This window comes from Haliotis rubra, unplaced genomic scaffold (assembly GCF_003918875.1).
Source record: "Haliotis rubra isolate DU_JTF1 unplaced genomic scaffold, ASM391887v1 Scf847, whole genome shotgun sequence".
In the NCBI taxonomy this organism is placed as follows: Eukaryota; Metazoa; Mollusca; class Gastropoda; order Lepetellida; family Haliotidae; genus Haliotis; species Haliotis rubra.
Window position 1 is genome coordinate 156,193 of NW_025767576.1, and position 20,892 is coordinate 177,084.

Sequence of the window (20,892 nt, forward strand, 5' to 3'; positions counted from 1 at the left end):
ATTTACATAGGGGACATCAACAGTACTTTCATTGGAACAATGCCGCGTGTCGACATTACATCAATGAACCCAACCTCGAATAGGGATCAAAACAATCACGAAAAAATAATGATAGTTATATAGGTAACATTTTAAAAGGCAATCAAAATAGGTTCCTGTTGTCACGGAGAAACATGAAAGTACTTTCACACTGAAACGAATAACAAAAAGATATTTACAAAAAATGCAGTCCCAAAAGTTAGGTTGACAGAATATAGCAGGAACTACTTCTTAAATCTTAAAAATGGATGCAGTTTTTGCTTGATCGATAAATTACAAGCTTAAACGGTTAGATAAACAAACAACAAACGTTTAGTTACACAACAAACAAACAAAAATGTATTGATTGGAAATCCATGAGCGAGAGTCCGAGAAGACAATGTGTAACTCACTACAGGGTTGACAATGGTCCGGGAGGACTGGTTGTCAACTGGACCTATTTGCACGCATCTTCAACTCCCTCAAGTAACGCTGCGTGTCTGCAGTTCAGTTTGTGCAGAGCGACCTACTTGGGGAACAACTTCACCAGCCACTGTGACTAAACCAACAGCATCGACGACAAGACATCATGCCAGTCAAAGGTGAGTATGTCTTCACAGGAAAGAACACTATATTTTGTCGTCTGGTGCAATTATTCCGTTGTATTGAATTACATCGTCTGTCTCACAGTCCCTGAACCATATTTTCTCTTCTGTCTAGCCCTGAATGAACTAGTCTAAATCTTCCACCTCACTGGCCGTTTCAATATATTGGAAGTAATTTGTTTGTATTATTTTCACAGACCAAGCGGTAGTATTTAGTTTGTTTGTTTGTTTGTTTACTTTTTAACGCTGCACTCAGCAATATTCCAGCTATATGGCGGCTGTGTGGAAATAGGGTCACTAGCATCTGTGCACTTGGTATCGGTCTATAAATAAACGAGTTACGAGCATCTAGGCTTTAGTCTATCAGCCTAACCTTTTGGACTGCATTTTTGGCAAATATGTTTTTTGTTATTCGTTTCAATATAAAAGAGTTTACATGTACCTTCGTGTTTCTCCGTGGCTTAACAGGAACCTATTTTTAATGTCACGGTGATCGCCTATGAAAAAAGTTACCTTTACTGGGATAAATTATAGTGTAAGCAGGGGGTTCTTATAGGGATATTCAAACAATACGTACCACATATAGCATGCCAGTGTATCGGATAGTCTTGTAGCACATTTTTTCACTTGCTCTACTACGGAACAACCGTTTGACCGGGGTTTCTGCACATCGTAGCGCTAGATACAGTACATTGGGTAGGCCACGTGGTTGGCGCTAAATATGTTGGGTAGGCTCTGATTGGCGGAGACGTCCGTCATCAGTAGATGAACTCGGACCCATGTCAGAGGTCGTTCTAGAGCGCAATATAAGTGACCTCAGAGTGCTGGCTCTCTGGATTCAATGTCTATAGTTTGGCATGAAATGCATGTGGACCCGGTTTTTTGTAAATATCTCTTCATCCAATGACCCAATCGATCTCAAACTGTGCAAGTGGATGTTTTGTCAGACAACCTAATCACATTGTAAATCACCGATTTTATGCATTTGTATTAAAGAATCTGTCTATGTAACTGTCAACAAAATAAACAGCAGAACGCGGAAGGCTTGCAGAGGGAGGGAGCCAATGACCTGTAACAGCGGTAGTGTTGGGTCATAAAGATCAACGTTCGTAAATGTAGGTCAGCTATGCTGATGACCCTGATGTCAAAAGAATCTAACTTTGGATGCCTACCTTTTTATCCCCCGCAACGCGTTTTGCGGGGGGTATTAAAATGGACTCCGTCCGTCCGTCCGTCCGTCCGTGCACATTTGTCTTTTCCGGAGCAGAACTTTAAAACCGTTCACTCTTTCTTCACCAAACTTGGCACACAGATTGGTCTGGTGATGTACTGGTGCCTTTTGGTAGTTTTGGAATTCTGAATTAAATATTTTTGGCATTTCCATGGCAACAAGTTTGACTTAGACTGAAATTGGTGGTTGTGCTCTTTTCCGGAGCAGAACTCTAAAACCGTTCACTCTTTCTTCACCAAACTTGGCACATAGATTGGTATGGCGGTGTACTGGTGCCTTTTGGTAGTTTTGGAATTCTGAATAACATATTTTTGGCGTTTCCATGGCAACAAGTTTGACTTAGACTGAAATTGGTGATAGTGCTCCTTTCAATGCTCTCCTTCCACTTTTCTATATACACACCTTAATATTTGACATAGTCATAACTCGTAGACATAATCATGAAGAGTATTTTGCCATTGCGGTGGATATTGATGACTTTGTCTTCTTGTTGTACAAGGTTTTGTTTATTGGCAAGAAGAAGAAGGAGACTGGTTCAGAAGCTGTTTCAGAGGAGAGTGTGTCTAAGCCCAGTTAGGCTGAGCTGGCTTCTCAGACGGATGCTGATCTAGCAGCTATGGACATACCAGGAGAATATACAGAATATTGGGAATTCAATCATTCGTGACAAACTCATGTTATTCCGGGACAAGCCGTATAGCGACTAGTGCCCCCTAGGAAGGATTTAATATTGGTGCATGAACATCAGAACTTCTTTAAACAAGAACGATAACTCTATTCCTGTTTGATTCCTCTGGCTCTTAACATCACCGAAGCACTCGTACATTGTATTGCTATTTTGGTTTTTACTTATTCATTATAAAGAATTAAACGTCTGTGATACAACTAAAAAGAAGGAGAAAACACATATTTGTTAAAGACATATTCTAACGTAATTACTACCAGCTGTTCAGCTTATATTTCCAATTATATTTCTAAATAGGGTTTAATAGTCGCAAATGGGATTTGTTTTATTGAATATGCAAATGAGAGTTGTAAAAATTCAGCTAAATTAAATCCCAGAGCAGACACTCAAAAATGATTTTAAAATATTTCTCACACTGAACATTCGTGTAACCTTGTTGTCATACCCCAAGTGGAATTTTAAATGAATTCGCTGAAAATACATGAATGACCAAAAAAAAAGTCAGAATAAAATATTCCCAGAGATGAGAAATATATATGCCCAATGTTCAAGATTAAAATTGATCAGTTACATACAGATATGATATAAACTCACGGGCGAAAGAAACGTCACCTCGCTTTTTAACATGTCACAAAACAACAAACTCAGATTTTGGAAATTGGACAATCATATTTGGAAAATTATTGGATTTACAACATGCTGAATAATGAAAGTGTGAACTACAGATATAAATAATCACTTAGTGTACGATAAAAAGTTTTAAAAAATCATTTTGGTGACGTTTGTTTCGCCCGTGAGTTTTGAAACTAGGAGCGATTTATAATTACATTTCCTAAAACTATTGGAAGCGCTCCATAACAAGCCCGCAAGATCGTCAGAAATCCACTCAATTAAACCCATGACAGCGTTATGTAAACAAACGCACATGCGTGGATTTGAATCTCTCACCTTCCATGGCAATATCTTTACTAAAAAGTACACATGAGCCAAAACAATAATGTTACCTACATTCCTTGTGCTTTCAATATGATGATACATACTTTTCAAGATTTATTAAACAATGATATAATGTCATAAACGATTTAATTATTCGGGATTATTTTTATCAAGCTATGTGAGCGAGATAATTGTGTCATTTATAAGTTGTTAGGTTTTTGTTAGTTTTTTTCTACCTATTTTTGTGTAATAAACTATTGTTATTGTTCATTTTGTCTCCAATCGGCCTATTTCCCAATAGGCTTTATGCCCGATTCCATAACTGGTCACTGAGTTTTGAGTAGAGAACAAGTCAACTCGAACACACACCTATAAACTAAAAGTACACAACGCAAAGTCCAAGAAAGGTTGAGATAACATCATGTTCCTACATACTTCTTAGCCTAACTCAGCTGTCACTGGGCTATGGTAGTTAACTGTAGTTTAGTTTTACGCCGCACTCAGCAATATTCCAGCTATATGGCGGCGATCTGTAAATAATCGAGTCTGGACCAGACAATCCAATGATCAGCAGCATGACCATCGTTCTACGCAATTGGGATCCAATGACATTTGTCAACCAAGCCAGCGAGCCTGACACCCGATCCCGTTAGTCGCCTCTTACTACAAGCATGGGCTACTGAAGATCAATTCTAACCCGGATCTTGACGGGTCCATCTTTTAAAGAAAGACACCTTTCAAATTTAAGATATGAAAAATAACATGTTTACTGTACATGGTAACTGTATTGGTAATGCTTTGTTATCGAAGAATATTGTAGTCAATATGATTCATAGAGGTATTACCATTTTTTAAATTGTTCTGATAACGTGTTTGTAGGTATTTTTGGCAAGAATTAGAAAAACATATTATATTTTTTTAGCAAAAATCATGTGTAAGCCCGGCCTTTGTTTATAATGGTAGCTACGGCCCTGACAGAAACGTGAACTATGTTGTCTCATAACGCAAAGACGATGATTAAAAGCGTTTATGATTTTTTTAGGAAGGAAGCTGCTGAAAGGGGTGTTCCCTTCCTACCAATAAAACAATTTACAAACAGAACGCTGAAGGCCTTGAACATACCGCGTACAACATTGTACATGATTATCTCCCCTGAGAGTTCATCAATGGATCCGAAGAATCTGGGGGTCCACTCAAAACGCAGAAGTTCAAATGTGTTGGATATTCTTAATCTCAGAGTGGTGAGAGATGTAATAAGACCATTCCATCAGAAAATGAACATGTGTCTTCACGAAATCTTAAGAATATTCTTCAGATCGAACATGATATCGCCCTCTCTAGATACACAATATGTTAACTATTAGTTTGGAATCAGATACAAGCGTGTATCCAGTACAAAATTGTCACTTTGTGAAAGATCTGGTTCATGTTAAGTCACGGAGAAACATGAAGGTACATGTAAACACTTTTACATTGAAACGAATAACAAAAAGAATACTTGCAAAAAATGCAGTCCCAAAAGTAAGGTTGACAGAATATAGAAGGAAGTACGTCTTGAATCCTAAAAAGGGATGCAGTTTTTGCTTGATCAATAAATTACAAGCTTAAACGTTCAGATAACAAAAAAGATATTTGCAAAAAATGCAGTCCCAAAAGTTAGGTTGACAGATTATAGGTGGCTAGAGTGACCTAATTTACATATTCATCGGATTGTGATACCAGGGTCCCGATCCTTAAAGCGACATTCGTAAGCCTATGATGAAGCCTAGACTATACATGTGTCAATGAGCCTGACCTCCAGATCCCGTTAGTCGCCTCTTACGAAAAGCACAGGTTGCTGAAGACCAAGTCTAACCCGGACCTTCTCGGATCGTTAGTCCTTTAAGCACAGGGTTCCATTAACTGCAACCCACAGACACTGGTGTGTGAACAATAGCAAGAAATATGGTTATCAATAAATTTGACGCTACTAATACATTCACAATTAGATCATTTCGAAATGCCACAAACGAAATTTGGGTTGACTACTTGCTTTCAGAAACATTTCGTATGTATTTAATGCATTCATACCCGTAAAGATGCGGGTTAGAATTGATCTTCAGGAACCCATGCTTGTAGTAAGAGGCGACTAACGGGATCGGGTGTCAGGCTCGCTGGCTTGGTTGACAAATGTCATCGGATCCTAATTGCGTAGAACGATGGTCATACTGTTGATCACTTGATTGTCTGGTCCAGACTCGATTATTTACAGACCGCCGCCATATAGCTGGAATATTGCTGAGTGCGGCGTAAAAATAACCCACTCATTCACTCACGGATGTCATGTAATACGTTTCATTGGTGAAGACATGCTGATAGTAAAAAGTAACGGAACATATATATATATATGTTGACTATTTATGGCTACAATACTATTTACAAAACAATTTCTATATATTAGCGAAATATTAGTGTTCCGTCTATTGATATTGTTATTTCTACAAACTGCATACAACGACGAAAACGACACCATTCCACTTCTGACTGTTGAATCACCATCTTCTCTTTCAAAGGTCTGGTTCAGCGTCTACAAGACAAGGAGGATGTTGTTGTGGCGGAGGGATATGTGTTTGAATTTGAGAGAAGAGGCTTGTTGAGAGCCGGAGCATTTGTACCGGAAGTCGTCATTGAAAGACCGGATCTGGTGAAAGGTCTCCACGAAGAGTTTATCAATGCCGGAAGTGACGTTTGTATGGCATTTACGGTAAAATTCTGTATACAGTTCGAATCTATTGGTGTTAACAACTCATATCTTAAACTGAATGATATCAGTAAATGATCCTTTTCAGCTAAATCGAACCGTTCACACAAAGACGATACTGATGCGTTTCTTATAAACTGTCATCATTTTAATTTACTTTCAACTGTTTCATCATACTTATGAAAACATGAAATTATATAAGTGTTGTACAATTCTTATGCAAAGGCATTGTAATACTTTGAGCAAGCAATATGGGCAATACCATCGCTTTTGCAAAAGAGTTATTCATATTCATTTTCAAACTTTGTGAAATATCTTGACTAACGTTAAAATCGAAACATTTTTAACCTAGCGAATATATGACATCTGTAGTCCGAGACAAGCAGTATGATGCATCGATGTCAACTATATATGGATTTGACGATGTTTTATGCTTTGTACTGAAGGTTGATTTCTTGCCTCCTATTTGTAATTGGGAATCTGTAGTTTTAACACATGTCATGTAAAGTAATACGGTCTCAAATGTGTCGCTGGAGAAGCAGAAAAGGTCCCAAATATTCCATACCTCACAGGGCGAAGGTGTTCATTGGTCGGTTGATCACATTGTTCGACTTGTACGAATCGTGTCCAGAATGTTTAGATCGTTGGTCACTCTTTCAACCACAAGATTGCCAATACCCGACCGGATTATTTACAGGTTATTCCCATAACTGACAGACACTGGGTATATTTTAAGGACAGCGAACAATTATCTATTTCTCCTTAAAAGTCTACCTTTTTTCAAAACATTTTTTTCAAAGTACATATCATTTTCATTTACAGTACTACGGTCACAGAGAGAAGCTAAGAGTTATCGGCCGTGAAGGTGACCTTGAGAGGTTGAACAGGGACGCTTTGCGGATTGCGAGGAAGGTAGCAGACGACACCGGGACGCTGATGGCGGGAGATCTCTCCAACACGACGGTGTACAAGAGGGATAACAAGGACGCCATTGAGTCGACGGAAGCCATGTTTAAGGTGAGCGTTCTGATTTCTAAAGAATCGGTACTGCGATTTGTGTTTTTTGATACGATGCAGTGCAGTTGGTTCGATAAATAAAGGTAATAATCGTGTCGTTATCATTAAATGTCATTTTGAAAAAAAATATTCGTTTAAAACATGTTTTTAAGCACAAAGTAAATGTAAACACAAAAGTAGGGATCATTTAGTGATGGTGACCTCGTTATCATATAATGTCATTTTTAAATATAAGTAGTTTAGACTTGTTTCAGTAAGGTAGCTTTGAAAAATAGTGTTGGAATACAAGGCCTGAATCAAAGTTATGAATTGTGTCAAGTGACATCCGGGTATGTTTCACATATTAACCCCTCATATCCGGAAACCAAGATCAACCGTTGTTGAGTGAGTGAATATGGTTTTACGCCGATTTTAGCAATATTCCAGCAATAACACGGCGGGCGACACCAGAAATGGGCTTCACACATTGTACCCATGTGGGGAATCGAACCCGGGTCTTCGGCGTGACAGGCCAACGCTTTAACCATTGGGCTACCCCACCGCCAACCTTTGTTGAAGGTCATGATAAGGTTTGGGAGCAAGTTCGAATCGCATCTATCTGAAGAGTTTATTGAAATCCTGGATCGGCACCAGTTTAACCACTAGGCTATCCCACCGCCCCCTAGGATACAGGGACTTGCTAAAACAGGAAAAGTGTAGTCTGTGCTATATTACATGTACCCAGAGATTTTGTTATTACTTATCATTTAAAATTAGAGATTTATACTAGGTATGTCACTATATGTAACTTTCATTAATCGATACGTATTACAATACCCATGTCACGATTCGATACGTATCACGATACCTATTTTCGAGGCATTATTGCATAATTTAGTTACATTTTGAACATGAATATTTCATAGTTTATAATTGTCCATGAAAAGATCAACATTTTTTATTCTCAGAGATTAAAAGTTCTAATTTCCCATCTTTGTGCATGAAAAAAATCATTCATAACTCTCATAACATAAAAAACATTATACAATTGCAAAATGTAAACAATACATAAACATATTTAAACCGATACTTTTAAAACTAAATATCGATACAGTTTTGAATGTATCGATAATCGTATCGACTTACAAAAAGTATGGATGCATCGATGTATCGTGGCATCCCTAATTTATACCCGAGGGTAGATGCCATGTTGTATTTACAACACGAGTGTCTAAAAAATTATATTTCCCTGGTACGAATGTTGTAAAAACAATATGACATCTACGCGAGTGTGTTAATTTCTTTAATATCCTCATATAAGTTATTAAAAAGAGTTCTCCCTAATCTTATAAATTTAGATGATGATCAGACCGGCTTTAAGGCTGGCAAATGTACTGGGGATAACATACGTATGATACATGACTTGTAATTTATTACTTTCTACAGAATCTAACAATGTTCCTGGAATGTTATTACTGGTAGATTTTGAGAAGGCATTTGATTCTGTATCATGGTCCTTTATAGAGAAGACACTTAAATTTTATGGTTTTAGTGATAGTATTTCAAAGTGGGTATCTGTCTTATATAATGATTTTAAATCTAGTCTTATAATCAATGGAAATATGTCACCTTGGATACCAATTTGTCGTGGCTGCAGACAAGGAGACCCTTTATCCCCTACATTTTTCTCCTATGTGCTGATGTTTTATCTGCTCTTTGAAAAAAGCATATAAAAGGCATAAAAGTTGATGATATAGAGTTCCTGATTGCACAATATGCAGATGACACTGAATATATACTTGATGGTTCCAATACATCATTTGAAACTGTTGTTGATACATTAGACTTATTTGCTAGAATTTCTGGACTGAGGATTTATTATGACAAGTCACAGAGTGATTGGAAAGGTTCGAAAAAGCATTGCCAGGTTAAATATAGATCAGATCTGGCCCTTGATTGGAATCCTGACTTTAGAATTCTAGGTATTATGTTCTCAGTTGACTATGATAAGATGACAAAACTTAATTTTGCAAGTAAAATATATGAAATTGAACAAATAATTAAACAATGGATCAAAAGGATTATTACTCCACTGGGGAAAATAGCTATTATTAAGTCTTTATAAGTCTAATTTCAATGTTAAATTTCCTTTTTCTTACTCTTTCAAATCCACCAGGATACTCCCTTAAGAAGCTACATATCATTCATTTTAGTTTCCTTTGGAAGCTAAACAGAATTACAAGAACTGTTTCTTGTAAACCTGTTACAGAAGGAGGATTAGGACTGATTACTATATTTGCTTATGTTGATGCATTGAAGTTGACATGGATAAGGACATTGATTAATGATGATTATGACAAAAATTGGAAACACCCGCTACTTACTACTGTTCCAAATTGTTACAATTTGACACTTTTTGGAAATGTTTGTCCATTGATGTTATCAAATGATACTCCTAATATGTTTTAGAAAGATAGCTTTGCAGCCTTTGCTAAATGCAGCAGTAACCATAGACCAGCTACCTATGAAGGATTCTTACGAGAACCACTTCTGTATAAGAAGAATATATTAATAAAAAATGATAGTTTAGCAAAACATTTTATGAAACAGATATTATTAATATTGGCAGCTTGTTGAATGCAAATGGAGATTTTATTCCTCTTGAACAATGTTTTGTTGTTGGTTTTTCAAGGATGATTAATATCTATCAATACTTGAAAAGATTGAAACTTGACAAAGTTAATTTTATAGAACGAAATAGATCACAGAATGTATGCATTACTCAGTTGCTTTCATGTAAAAGAGGTTCGAAGAAAATATTATTTTGTTATGACAGATTGAAGAAAATTTAAGGATAATTGAAAAAATGGGAAGACGAAATATTAGTAAGATTAAACTGGTCAAACATATTTAACAATGCATTTAAATGTACATCAGATCCTAAGTTAAGATGGATGCAATACAGGCTATGACATAGAATTATACCAGTCCACACATACTTAATTAAGATGAATCTTGTTGATAGCAATCAAAATCTAAACCTGAATCAATGCTCCATCTGTTTTGAGCATGTACAGAAAGTGAATCTTTTTGGAAGAATCTTATCTCAGTGGATTATGTTGAAATGTTCACATGCGACCAAAATTGTATTCCATTGTGACCTGGTGTTATTTGGTATTTCAGAATCCTTCCACAGTGATGCTATATTTGACTTGATAATTGTATTAGGTAAATTTCATATCTATAAACAAACCGAATACCGCGTCTATCCGTATTTCAAAATGAATTGAAATTTTACTGCAAGATAGAAAAAATAGAACATTACAGCAAAGCAAGGTTTCTGAAATACCATAACAAATGGAAAGCATATGAAAATCGTTTTCAAGAGTAAACACTGACAATGTTAATTGATTTATTTTTGTATTATTATACAAAGTATGGATGTGTGAGCAAATGATGTATGCATGTATAAAAAAACCCAAAATACTCAGATGTGTCCAGTCATCATACATCTTTATTTACATTGTACACGAATATGAATATAAGTACGGGAAGGTCAAGGTCGCTGCGCATTGACAGGAACTGTTGTAGGATTAAAAATCTAGCGCCAGTTTAAAACAGATAAATTCTGACAAATACATGTAAAACGTGACACAGCGTCGATTTTAATTACCATATAATTCACTTTCTAATAAAAATAAACATTGTATCATAAATATATGTGTCAGACGGAAGAAACGAGAGTTACTGAAGTTGTAGTAAACATTGTATCCGTAGTAAACAGTTATGAATGAAAAAAGTAGTCCCACATTCCGATGTCACGTGATTGTCTCAACCGGCCAATGAAATGGCCTCTAGGGTTTATTACACGTGTGCTACGTATCGAAAATATGTTATCACTTATTCTAACACATATGGATAATAAAATAGTTAATTTTTAAAATTATCCTCTCTCAAGATCTGCACCTGTCTTACTTCGACTCTTGAGTTGAACGACTGTAAACTTTCTCCTAAGGCCTCTGTCTAATCGGCCGTCCACTCCATTCTGCTTCTCCCAGCTGGGCAACTTACCGAACCTCCAACCGAAGCATGCAGCATGCTCCACTACGTACCCACGTGACTACCTCTGAACAATCATTCTCTTTCTTGTCGCACTACCGTTCGGACGTATTGTAACACTCAGTTATTCTCCTCCGTTTGTCATATAAAATATAATGGGAAAATCAGCTTGGACCCAGTGTCAGTCTTCGCGCTCATCACAACCAGCTCCCTCTTCAGCTACTGGCCGTTCATCTAGCTCTTCTCTCGGGCGCCTCGACTCATCATGTGGACCTTCCGTCTTCAGCGCCTTCTCACCTGTCTATCCCTGAGGGTAGTTTGGATCAAGTACAGCCTTCTCACGACCTTGCATGGATAGTGAAGAAGTTAGGACTACCTACGACTAATATTAAGGATTTGGCTACTATTACGTTGCCTCCACGCCCCTGCATCTCACATATGGCTACTACTCTTGATCATGGCTTTAAGAGCCTGAAGAGGATTAAAGACGGTCTCTCCTCTCCTAGTTATGTTGTGTCAGCCGCTCACGCTCATGGCGATGCATGGCTCTTATCTACTATCCTGACCAAGGGTTACCAGTTGCCCATCATCGGGAACCCGACTCTGATGATTTACCCTCTGCAGCGGGAGACTTCCTCATCAGTCTCGACCTCCAGGACGTATCTCCACATCCGGATTGATACAGGCACCCGAAGTTCCTTTGCTTTATAATCAAGGGGAACCATTTTCAATGGCGAGTCCTGCCGTTTGGAATTTCCACGGCCCCGTGGCTTTCTACCTGAATTACCAAGCCAATCATGAGCTTCCTCCACTCTCGGGGCATCACATTTGAGAGCTATATCGACGATTGTATCCAGATTCGATCGTCATACTTCGCCACCTGCAGTCCACCACCACGCTACTTCGGCAGTTAGAGTGGCTGCTCAACGTTGCAAAATCGGAGTTAATACTGACCCAGAGACTCCGATTTACCGGGGCGATGTTCAACACCTGTCTAGGTGCGTTCCACCAGCGTGGTCTTAGGCAAGAACCTTATGTCAGTGGCAAGAGTTACTGGGTCTTCTGACGTCAGCTCAAACCCTAACGTACAGAGGCCAACTTCAGCTATACAGCGATTCCCTCGCGCGTATCTCCAGGTCCACAACCCCAAGGAACTTATTAAACTTCCCGAACCGCTTCGTCCACTCCTTCAGTGGTGGCTGAGACAAACGGAATGTCTGCACCGAAGTCTCTATGCTGCTTTTCACAGCGACTCATCATCTGTTCGTCGATGCGTTGGCCGGGCTGTGGTCAGATGAAGTACAGGCTCTTCACATCAACGAGCCAGAATGCAAAGCTGTACCTAGGTATCAAACATTGGGCAAAGGAGCTACGATCAACCACACTACTGGTTCAGTCTGAAAACTCGACCGTGTTTCATTACATCAACCATCTGGGCTCAACAGGCTCGGCGAATCTGCTACAGTGGACGATTGAATTTTATCATCTGATCGACTCACTTGATACCGTCACCAGAGCCAGACACATTCCTGGCATAAAGAATGTGATCACCAAAATTACTTCCTCAGAATTTCCAGTCAATGATCTACCCGCTTTCATGGCTCCAAGTAGACCTGTTCGCCACAAAGTTCAACCACCAACTTCCGAAGTTCATATCTTCCATCCCATGGCAATCACAGGGGCTTGTAACGCTAAAAACTGCCATCAAGGTATGTACTGTCAATAACAGGTCTTAGCACTTTATAAATGGAAAGGGATGTAACGAGGTCAACACACCAAGTTCGTTTCAGGGCGAATTCAACAATGCTCACTGTATTTATCCCATTTAAAGTATGCACACATTTCAAGCCAATATATTTACCTACAAAATAAGACATACAGCACAAAAATCGAAGCAGTACTTTGGGAGCTAGGGTCTTCGGAAGCTCGAAAAATTGTGATTTCTCGATACCGAGCCAAAATCCCTGCTCAGAATTTGTAGCGGTAACTCACCCATTTTCTTGTTTATTTCACAGTATACACAAACGACATTCACCAAAACATGTTGAACTGATGGCACCTGTCAGAGCGCTAGTCGCCATTCTTTCGGAGACACTTACACCTCACTGTCATGATTAGTTTACGTACATTTATTCATCGCAAACAGAATTGTGTCATGCCGTTCGCCATTGACCACCTTGGCCTTAACCTGCTCGCACCAAAAAGAGCAAGGGTGCTCATTGGCTATAAATAAGATATGTCCCATCAGATCGCTGACTCTTTTCAGTGCGGGGCAGGTTAAGTGGAAAAGGTTTGACAATTATTGCAAGGCTAGGGGTATTCCATCTCCCACTTCCGCCTTCGTCGAGTTTCTGCAACACCCACATGCTACTAAGAAAACTCAAAGGTACTACTTTAGCTACCTATTTGGAGGCTTTCAATTCGGTTTTGGCTACTACTATTGGTACAAAGATCTCCACTGTTCCTGAGCTCCAGAACCTCATACAGACTCATGGACCAGTCCAGTAAGTTCAGACCTACAGCCTGGGACCTCCTGTTGTCATTTGGTCTCCTGAGATTACGAGCCTCTGGAGGACAAGGATTTTGAGCAAGTGACCTTCAAGACTTTCGTCCTTGTAACCTTGGCTACTGCTGCTCATATTTCAGAACTTCACGCGCTTGATGTCAATCACGCGAGGCTCAAATGGAAGAAGCTGAGGTTTCCAGGACGCCCCTGTCCTTCTGAATGCATACCACGATTCTGCGGTTTACCACCTCCACCCGCCTTCAAGCCTCATGAAACCCAGGCACTAGCCTCAACAATGGCTCTCCATAGCAACTGCTCCTCGACCTTCATCATGGAAGGTTGCTTCTGGCGCTCTGATACAGTCTTCTCTTCACATTACCTGCGAGACCTATCTGTCACGGATGTCCAGGGATTACATTAGTTTGGACCCTCGTTCTGGCTCAGCAGCTTACATCGGTCCACCAACGCAGATGAGAGACGGTACCGCGTTTGGTTTACTGATTTCTTGTATTTACTTAATAAAAAAGTCTGAACTTTATGTCAATCTTTTGTTCTATATTCTTATGGATTTAGAGCTACTTCACTTAGTATCGTTACTGGGATTTAGGATACTGCCACCAAGATGTGGCTTCATAGACCTAGAGGCACAGTCTTGTATTCTGATGCAGAGGTGTTCGACATTCACGCTTACTGACCTCTACTCCATGGAGCAATTACGTGAACTGTGTCATTCCCGAAGGCCAGTGGATTTCCTCAGTTGCCTGGCACATTTTTTTCACAGGGGTGCGTCACGCTTAGAAACAGCGTTAGAAAGACATATAGGTATATAGACCCTACCCTAGTACTATTTAGAAGGAAAGGGATGTAACGACGGAACCACCCCCTCCTCAATCTAAGTTAGATTTCACCACGTAAACTATTTTTAAGGTCCCGTCGAGGCCTACGGATCAAAAGCGAGATGATTTCCCTACAAAATGAGGTATAAATGGTCACAATCGAATCATTATTTCAAATGTTATACGCCACGACTCACCGAAAACAGCTACCTCCGCAATTCCAAGCCAAAATCATGGATCAGCCAAGACAGCGAAAACTCACCTTTTAAATTCGTTTATTAATTCCAGCCACGTTGACTGCACCTATGTAGGGCTAGATTCGATCGGCAGCGGCATTCCACGGGTCTAAAAACCTTTTGCAACATCTACAAATCATTTCCTCGACAGTAAGCAGGCATTTTCTCCAAAACCATCGGCAATCATACTCACTTGTCGGCCATAGATGGCCTTGACATTTAAGTGATCTGAGCAGATCCGCAGAAACGAAATGGGGCCATCCATTTATACATAAAGGTGATTTTGAAGTATATTTTAATGCTGAAACACATTAACAGCTTGTGCCCATGATTTGTATATTTCGTTTCAGTGATGACGCGGCTATAATTTTCAAATAAACCAAAATGGCGACAGCCACGCTATAAAATGTACAAATTCCCAATTTTCTCTGAAATTGAAACGCACGTTTTGTTTTTCAGTTACATGATTGCCTATTAAATCTTAACGACAGCTATAGTTTGGGACTCCTTGTTACGCCTTTGTTACAGTGCATTTGAATTGTATTTAAAGTGAATAGCGTTCAAAGCGTCGTAAACCGAACTCTGTCACTGATTCTTTTCTCAGGAACAAATCGAGTGGGCGGTGGAGGAAGGTGCGGACTACATCGTTTGTGAAACCTTCAGTGAGTTGGGGGAGGCCATGCTCGCTCTTGAATGTATGAACAAATATGGAAATGGTGAGCATGAAGAATTTCTCCTGAATATACTGGATAATCATGTTTCATGTCGCGCGTGTGTGTGCGTGCGTAGGTGCGTGCGTGTTCAGCACTGCACTTTTATTCAAGATATATCACGGCGCTCTGTATATAATCGAGTCTGGACCAGATAACTTAGTGACTGACAGCATGAGCATTATATTGATGGGCATGATTGGGATACGATGACACGTGTCAACCAAGTCAACGAACCTGATCATCTGATCCCGTTAGTCACTTCTTACGACAAGCATGGGTTGTTGAAGACAATTCTAACATAGATCGTGACGGGTCTTCAGACTGAATTATATTTTATCAATAATCATATATTTACAATGTCTTTGACTTCCATTCTTCAGGACTTCCTGCAGCGGTCAGTTTTGTCGCCCTGGATAAAGACGAAACGTTAGACGGTTTTGCGTTTGACGTCGCCTGTCGCAAGCTAGAAGAAGCAGGAGCGGCGGCAGTTGGATTAAACTGTGGGCGGGGGCCCAAGACAATGCTGCCTCTTCTCAAAGAGATCAGACAGGCCTGCAAGGTAAATCTTTATGAGCCATAAGTGGCAAACCTAAAATATATAACAGCTGAAACACGTAACAACAATAAACAATGATAGTATGGATGTCGCCGAAGATGATGATGATGATGATGATGATGATTATGATGATTGTTTTAGGCGCCAGAATGGCTTCGGACAGTGAGTTTCAGATCTGAATGAGCCATAAGTGGTCATCCTGAAAGCTATCATTGCTGAAACACGTAACATGTCAACAAATCAATAATAGTAATGATGTCGATGATGATGACGACGATGACGATGATCGTTTTCAATGAGATTCAGATCTGAATGTTCTAAGAGATTCTTTATTGTTGTTGCCAGGGGCCTATCATGGCACTTCCGGTAACGTATCGCACGTGCCCGGAATATCCATCGTTCCATTCCCTCCAAGATCCAGTTACAGGTAAAAGACATTCTTTCTGACAAATATTCAGTGTGTGTATTTGTCTGCTTGTTTGTCGCTTCTTACAGCAAGCAGGATTTGCTCAAGACCAAATCTAACCCGGACCTTATTGTGTCCTATGCATGAATTATATTTGCTTGATTTGAAACGTGGCTCATTTGTTTCTTAAAGCCCGCTTCTAACTTTCCTCAACATTAATTTCAAATGATATGAAATTATAATGAGAAGTGTGTATCGCCAGTGGGATTCGAACCCAAGACCACCCGAGACTCGTTGTTACCTACCGTGTACCTACATTAAAGGGATGTCACAAGGACTGCACGTAAACCGTGTACTGTGTCTGAGTGTGGTGTCCATGGTATCTCAGTGGGCTAGCAAAACAGGGTTCCGAGCCACAGAGTGTTCGTAACATTACGAGCTATCGTAACAGTATAGTTTATCATAGGTCTTCGAATGCCGCGTCACTAAGAATGCAAGCACGCACGTACGCACGCACGAACGCACACACACCAAGGCGAATGTTCCTGGTTAAGGCAACAGGGACGGGTACTTGAGAGAATGAGAAGAGAGGGTTACATGAACCGTCTGCAGCGTTCGAAATAATCGCCGGCCCGGAGGCTCAGCGATTATTGTATCGGGCCGGCAGTTTCAAATATTTGCAGGCCCTTATGACCTTCAGTAAATTATCTGTCAATGTTGGTTGTTTTCAGCTGGAATCTTTCCCATGTTATTTTTTCTTTATTAACGTTCGGGAATCATCCATGATCCATCATGTTACGATACTTACAGTTTCACTTTCTGGTATTTCAGCGCTTTGAACGTAGGAATGTCATCACCAGTCTTTTACAAATAAAAACTTCTCTCTCGCTAATTGAAAACAGTGTGAAACTGTGTACAGTGTAGTCTATTTTGTTGTTATTGGTTTGATTTTAACAAAATTGGCCTGCAGATTTCATTCAGGGCCTGTAGATTCTAAATCCTGCAGGCTGCAGCAGGCCCTGATGGGAAACTGGCAAATTAAAGTATTGGAAATACTGACCGTCTGGGCTCAACAGGCTCGGCGAATCTGCTACAGTGGACGATTCAGTTTTATCATCTGACTCACTCGATATCGTCAACAGAGCCGGACACATTCCCGGCATAAAGAATGAGATCGCCGACGCCCTGTGCCGATCCTGTAGCCCGTCTTCGACGGAATGGAAATTACTTCCCCAGATTTTCCAGTCGATGATCTACCCGCTATCACGGCCCCAAGTAGACCTGTTCGCCACAAGGTTCAACCACCAGCTTCTGAAGTTCGTATCTCCCATCCCAGACCTCGATGCGCTGGCAATAATCTTGCTTATGCGTTCACCCCAGGGTACTTCAGAAGCGGATGACCAAGAGCAAGATACGTCTGCTTTTGGTCGCGCCCTTCTAGCCGTTGAAGTTGGTTCGTCAACCTAAGAAGTCTGGCAGAGCCAAACCCAGTACCGCTCCCGCCGACCTTCTTCTTCATCCTCACTTGGACCTGCGTCACGGGTCTCGCCTCAACGTATTATTCACACTTTGCTAAGGATCAAATCATGGATTCAACTGAAAACTATGATGTGGGGTCAAATTAGATTTAAATATCTAGGCTTATTTTAAGCATGGATCCTAGTTTCAGTGTGTCATTGCATCTTGTGGATCCCATATCTGATATTGACAGGTGTTGTGTACTTGTCAGTGACTCGTTCCATGATTTGCAAAAAGGTTGATTGGTGCCATGAAAACCATTTTTATGGTTACTCATGTATCAAGTGCATAAGGTTAGATTAACGTGACTGTTTGCCTAAAGAAGGGTTACCATATTCCTTTTTATCCAGTTTCAAATGGATACAATTTCAAATTAAGAATCTACGTTTAAGTAAAGTTGTGAATTTTTGTGATCCTTAGCAAAGTGTGAGTAGTATATTATATACAGCAGTCGTTAATCGTGTCACCTTGTGTATTTGTCTATATGCTACTCAGAAGGTGTTAAAGAATCCCCGACTCTTCCATATCTCTATCGTCAGTCTGTCATGGCCAGGACTAAAGTAATGCTGAAGGAATTGGGTGTTGTTTCTTTTTGTGAGTGGTATATATTTAGAACAGGGATTATTTCCAGCGGCGACATAGTTCCCTGCGTTTAACGTCTCGCCCTTGGCGGCTACAATTACCTTGAACGCGACTCTTGGACCCAGTTGCTTTCATTAGTTGTTTTTCGACACATAATATGCCATTGTAACTAACATCGCGCTTGTAAAATTTAATGTCAGTTGGATGTGTGTTAGCGCGTGCGTGCGTGTGTATGTGTGTGTGTGTGTGTGACTGCATGATTGGGAATAAATAGTAGCCGGTTAAGGCAGAGACTGTAACAGAAAAGGAAAGACCACTACCATATCGAGAAATGTTTTTAGTTTGGTTCGGGACCGAACATTATGTATTGGATATTTATCCCAAAAATATATTGTCCCTTGCTGAAAACATTTTGAAATTTTATTTAGTTGAAAAGACATATCTGGATTTGCAGCTTCAGCTGATAAAGTATTTTGTCTGATAAATTTTGACCCCATACAAATCGCATCGCGTGAACATATCAAATATAAATTCATTAAGTAATTTTATATATATTATTTACTTATACTTATACTTGAATATACATCTCTTTTAGGACAGAGGGCTTTCCCGGTAGACCTTCCTAGCCAAACGTGTGGACGAACGGAAATTGCCAACTTTGCCCGAGAAGCCAAATCCCTGGGTGTGCAGTACGTGGGACTATGTTGTGGCAACGCTTCTCACTACATCCGGGTGGTGGCAGAGGAATACGGGCGTAGACCCCCAGCCAGTAGATACTCCCCCGATATGTCCCAGCACTATCTTTTCGGGAAGAAGAAAAGCAGCTAGGATCCTCACGTGAAGAAGTTGTTAGCTTAATCAGCATTCTGAAATTTACCAAAGGAGAGTCAGTGTACAATTTAAGTTTCTTGTTAACTTTTAATATAGTCCAAAGAAAACTGTGAGCGGCTCTTAAAGAACATACATTATGTTTACACATATTTGGTAGCCCAAATGTATGCGGATTTTATGTCAGATGTCAGTACTTGTTCAATGGCCAGCGGCGCTCCACATACAGGGCAAGTACTTTAAAAGTCATCAACCAGTAAATATGTTTGTTGTTTGTAGCTTATCGACCCACTCGGCAACATTCCGTTTATATGACGGCGGTCTGTAAAAAATCGCGTCTGGACCAGACAATCTGGTGACTATCATCATGAGCATCGATCTACGCAAATGAGATACGATGACATGTGTCAACCACGGCGGCGTGCCTGAAAATTCGATCCCGTTATTCGCCCCAGTTAATCAGTTGATAATATTGTAATTTGAGAAGGGGGCTGTTATTCAATTTCATTTTATCATGAAATTAATCATCATACAATCATTATGCTATACCTCACAAACAAACACAAATCTCATGTGTCCCATAGTTATTGTGTATACAAGAGAGAGAGAGTGTGTGTGAGAGAGAGGGGGAGGGAGAGAGAGACCAAATGTTGAATGTTCACGTTGACTATGATTGCCAGCTGTATAATCCGACTACATCCCCGTAGCTAGTGAGTGAGTGAGTGAGTGAATATGCCCACCAAACACAGTAACTTACACAGACCGCAACAAACGAAGTGCTTAGCTTTTGGTTTGGTCCAGGCTATTGAAGGGGCGGTGGGGTAGCCCAGTGGTTAAAGCGTTCGCTCGTCACGCCGAAGACCCGGCTTCGATTCCCTACATGGGCACAATGTGTGAAGACCATTTCTGGTGTCCCCCGCCGTGATATTGCTGGAAAGTTTTGATTAAAGCGGCGTTAAACCATACTCGCTCACTCATTCTATTGAAATATGGCTGGGTTCTATTGGTAGGCTTGATTTGGAATAAAAACCCGTTGCTTATTATCGAGCTCTAAAAGTATGAGGGTATTACATATTCAGTGTTGTTAACAAACACAGGAAACGACTTTAAATATACTCATGAGTAAATAAACAAAACCAGGCTGGTTGAAATGAAATTGTTCAATGGTTTCTTTGTTGTTTAACGCCGGACTCGAGTCACAATAATCTAGTCTGGACCAGACAAACCTGTGATCAACACCGTGAGACACAATCTACTCAAATTGGGACACGATGACATGTGTCAACCAAGTTAGCGAGTCTGTGTTGTACATCATTTCGGTAAATGAATTTAAAATCAATTTGAATTTGGTTACTAAACTTGAAATTGATATCTTTGGAAAACAATCTTTTGTGATGATTTATGATTTTATTGAACATGGCGATGCCGACAGAAAATGCGC

At 39.9% G+C, this 20,892-nt stretch overlaps 1 protein-coding gene across 1 annotated transcript; it reads left to right on the forward strand.

Moving 5' to 3' along the window:
- Nucleotides 1-465: 465 nt before the first annotated feature.
- Nucleotides 466-20,607, forward strand: LOC124262609 (betaine--homocysteine S-methyltransferase 1-like). The gene is made up of 7 exons (XM_046697115.1): nucleotides 466-620; nucleotides 6,028-6,218; nucleotides 7,038-7,232; nucleotides 15,453-15,564; nucleotides 15,942-16,120; nucleotides 16,463-16,544; nucleotides 19,219-20,607. The coding sequence occupies exons 1-7, from the start codon at nucleotides 608-610 to the stop codon at nucleotides 19,449-19,451; spliced, it is 1,005 nt and encodes a 334-aa protein (XP_046553071.1). The 5' UTR covers nucleotides 466-607; the 3' UTR covers nucleotides 19,452-20,607.
- The last annotated feature ends 285 nt before the right edge of the window (nucleotides 20,608-20,892 follow it).

Excerpts from the sequence above, each read along its gene's own strand:
- LOC124262609 (XM_046697115.1), top strand. Across the intron at positions 6,219-7,037 it reads ACGTTTGTATGGCATTTACG|TACTACGGTCACAGAGAGAA; the intron begins GTAAAATTCTGT and ends TTTCATTTACAG. Across the intron at positions 7,233-15,452 it reads CGACGGAAGCCATGTTTAAG|GAACAAATCGAGTGGGCGGT; the intron begins GTGAGCGTTCTG and ends TTCTTTTCTCAG.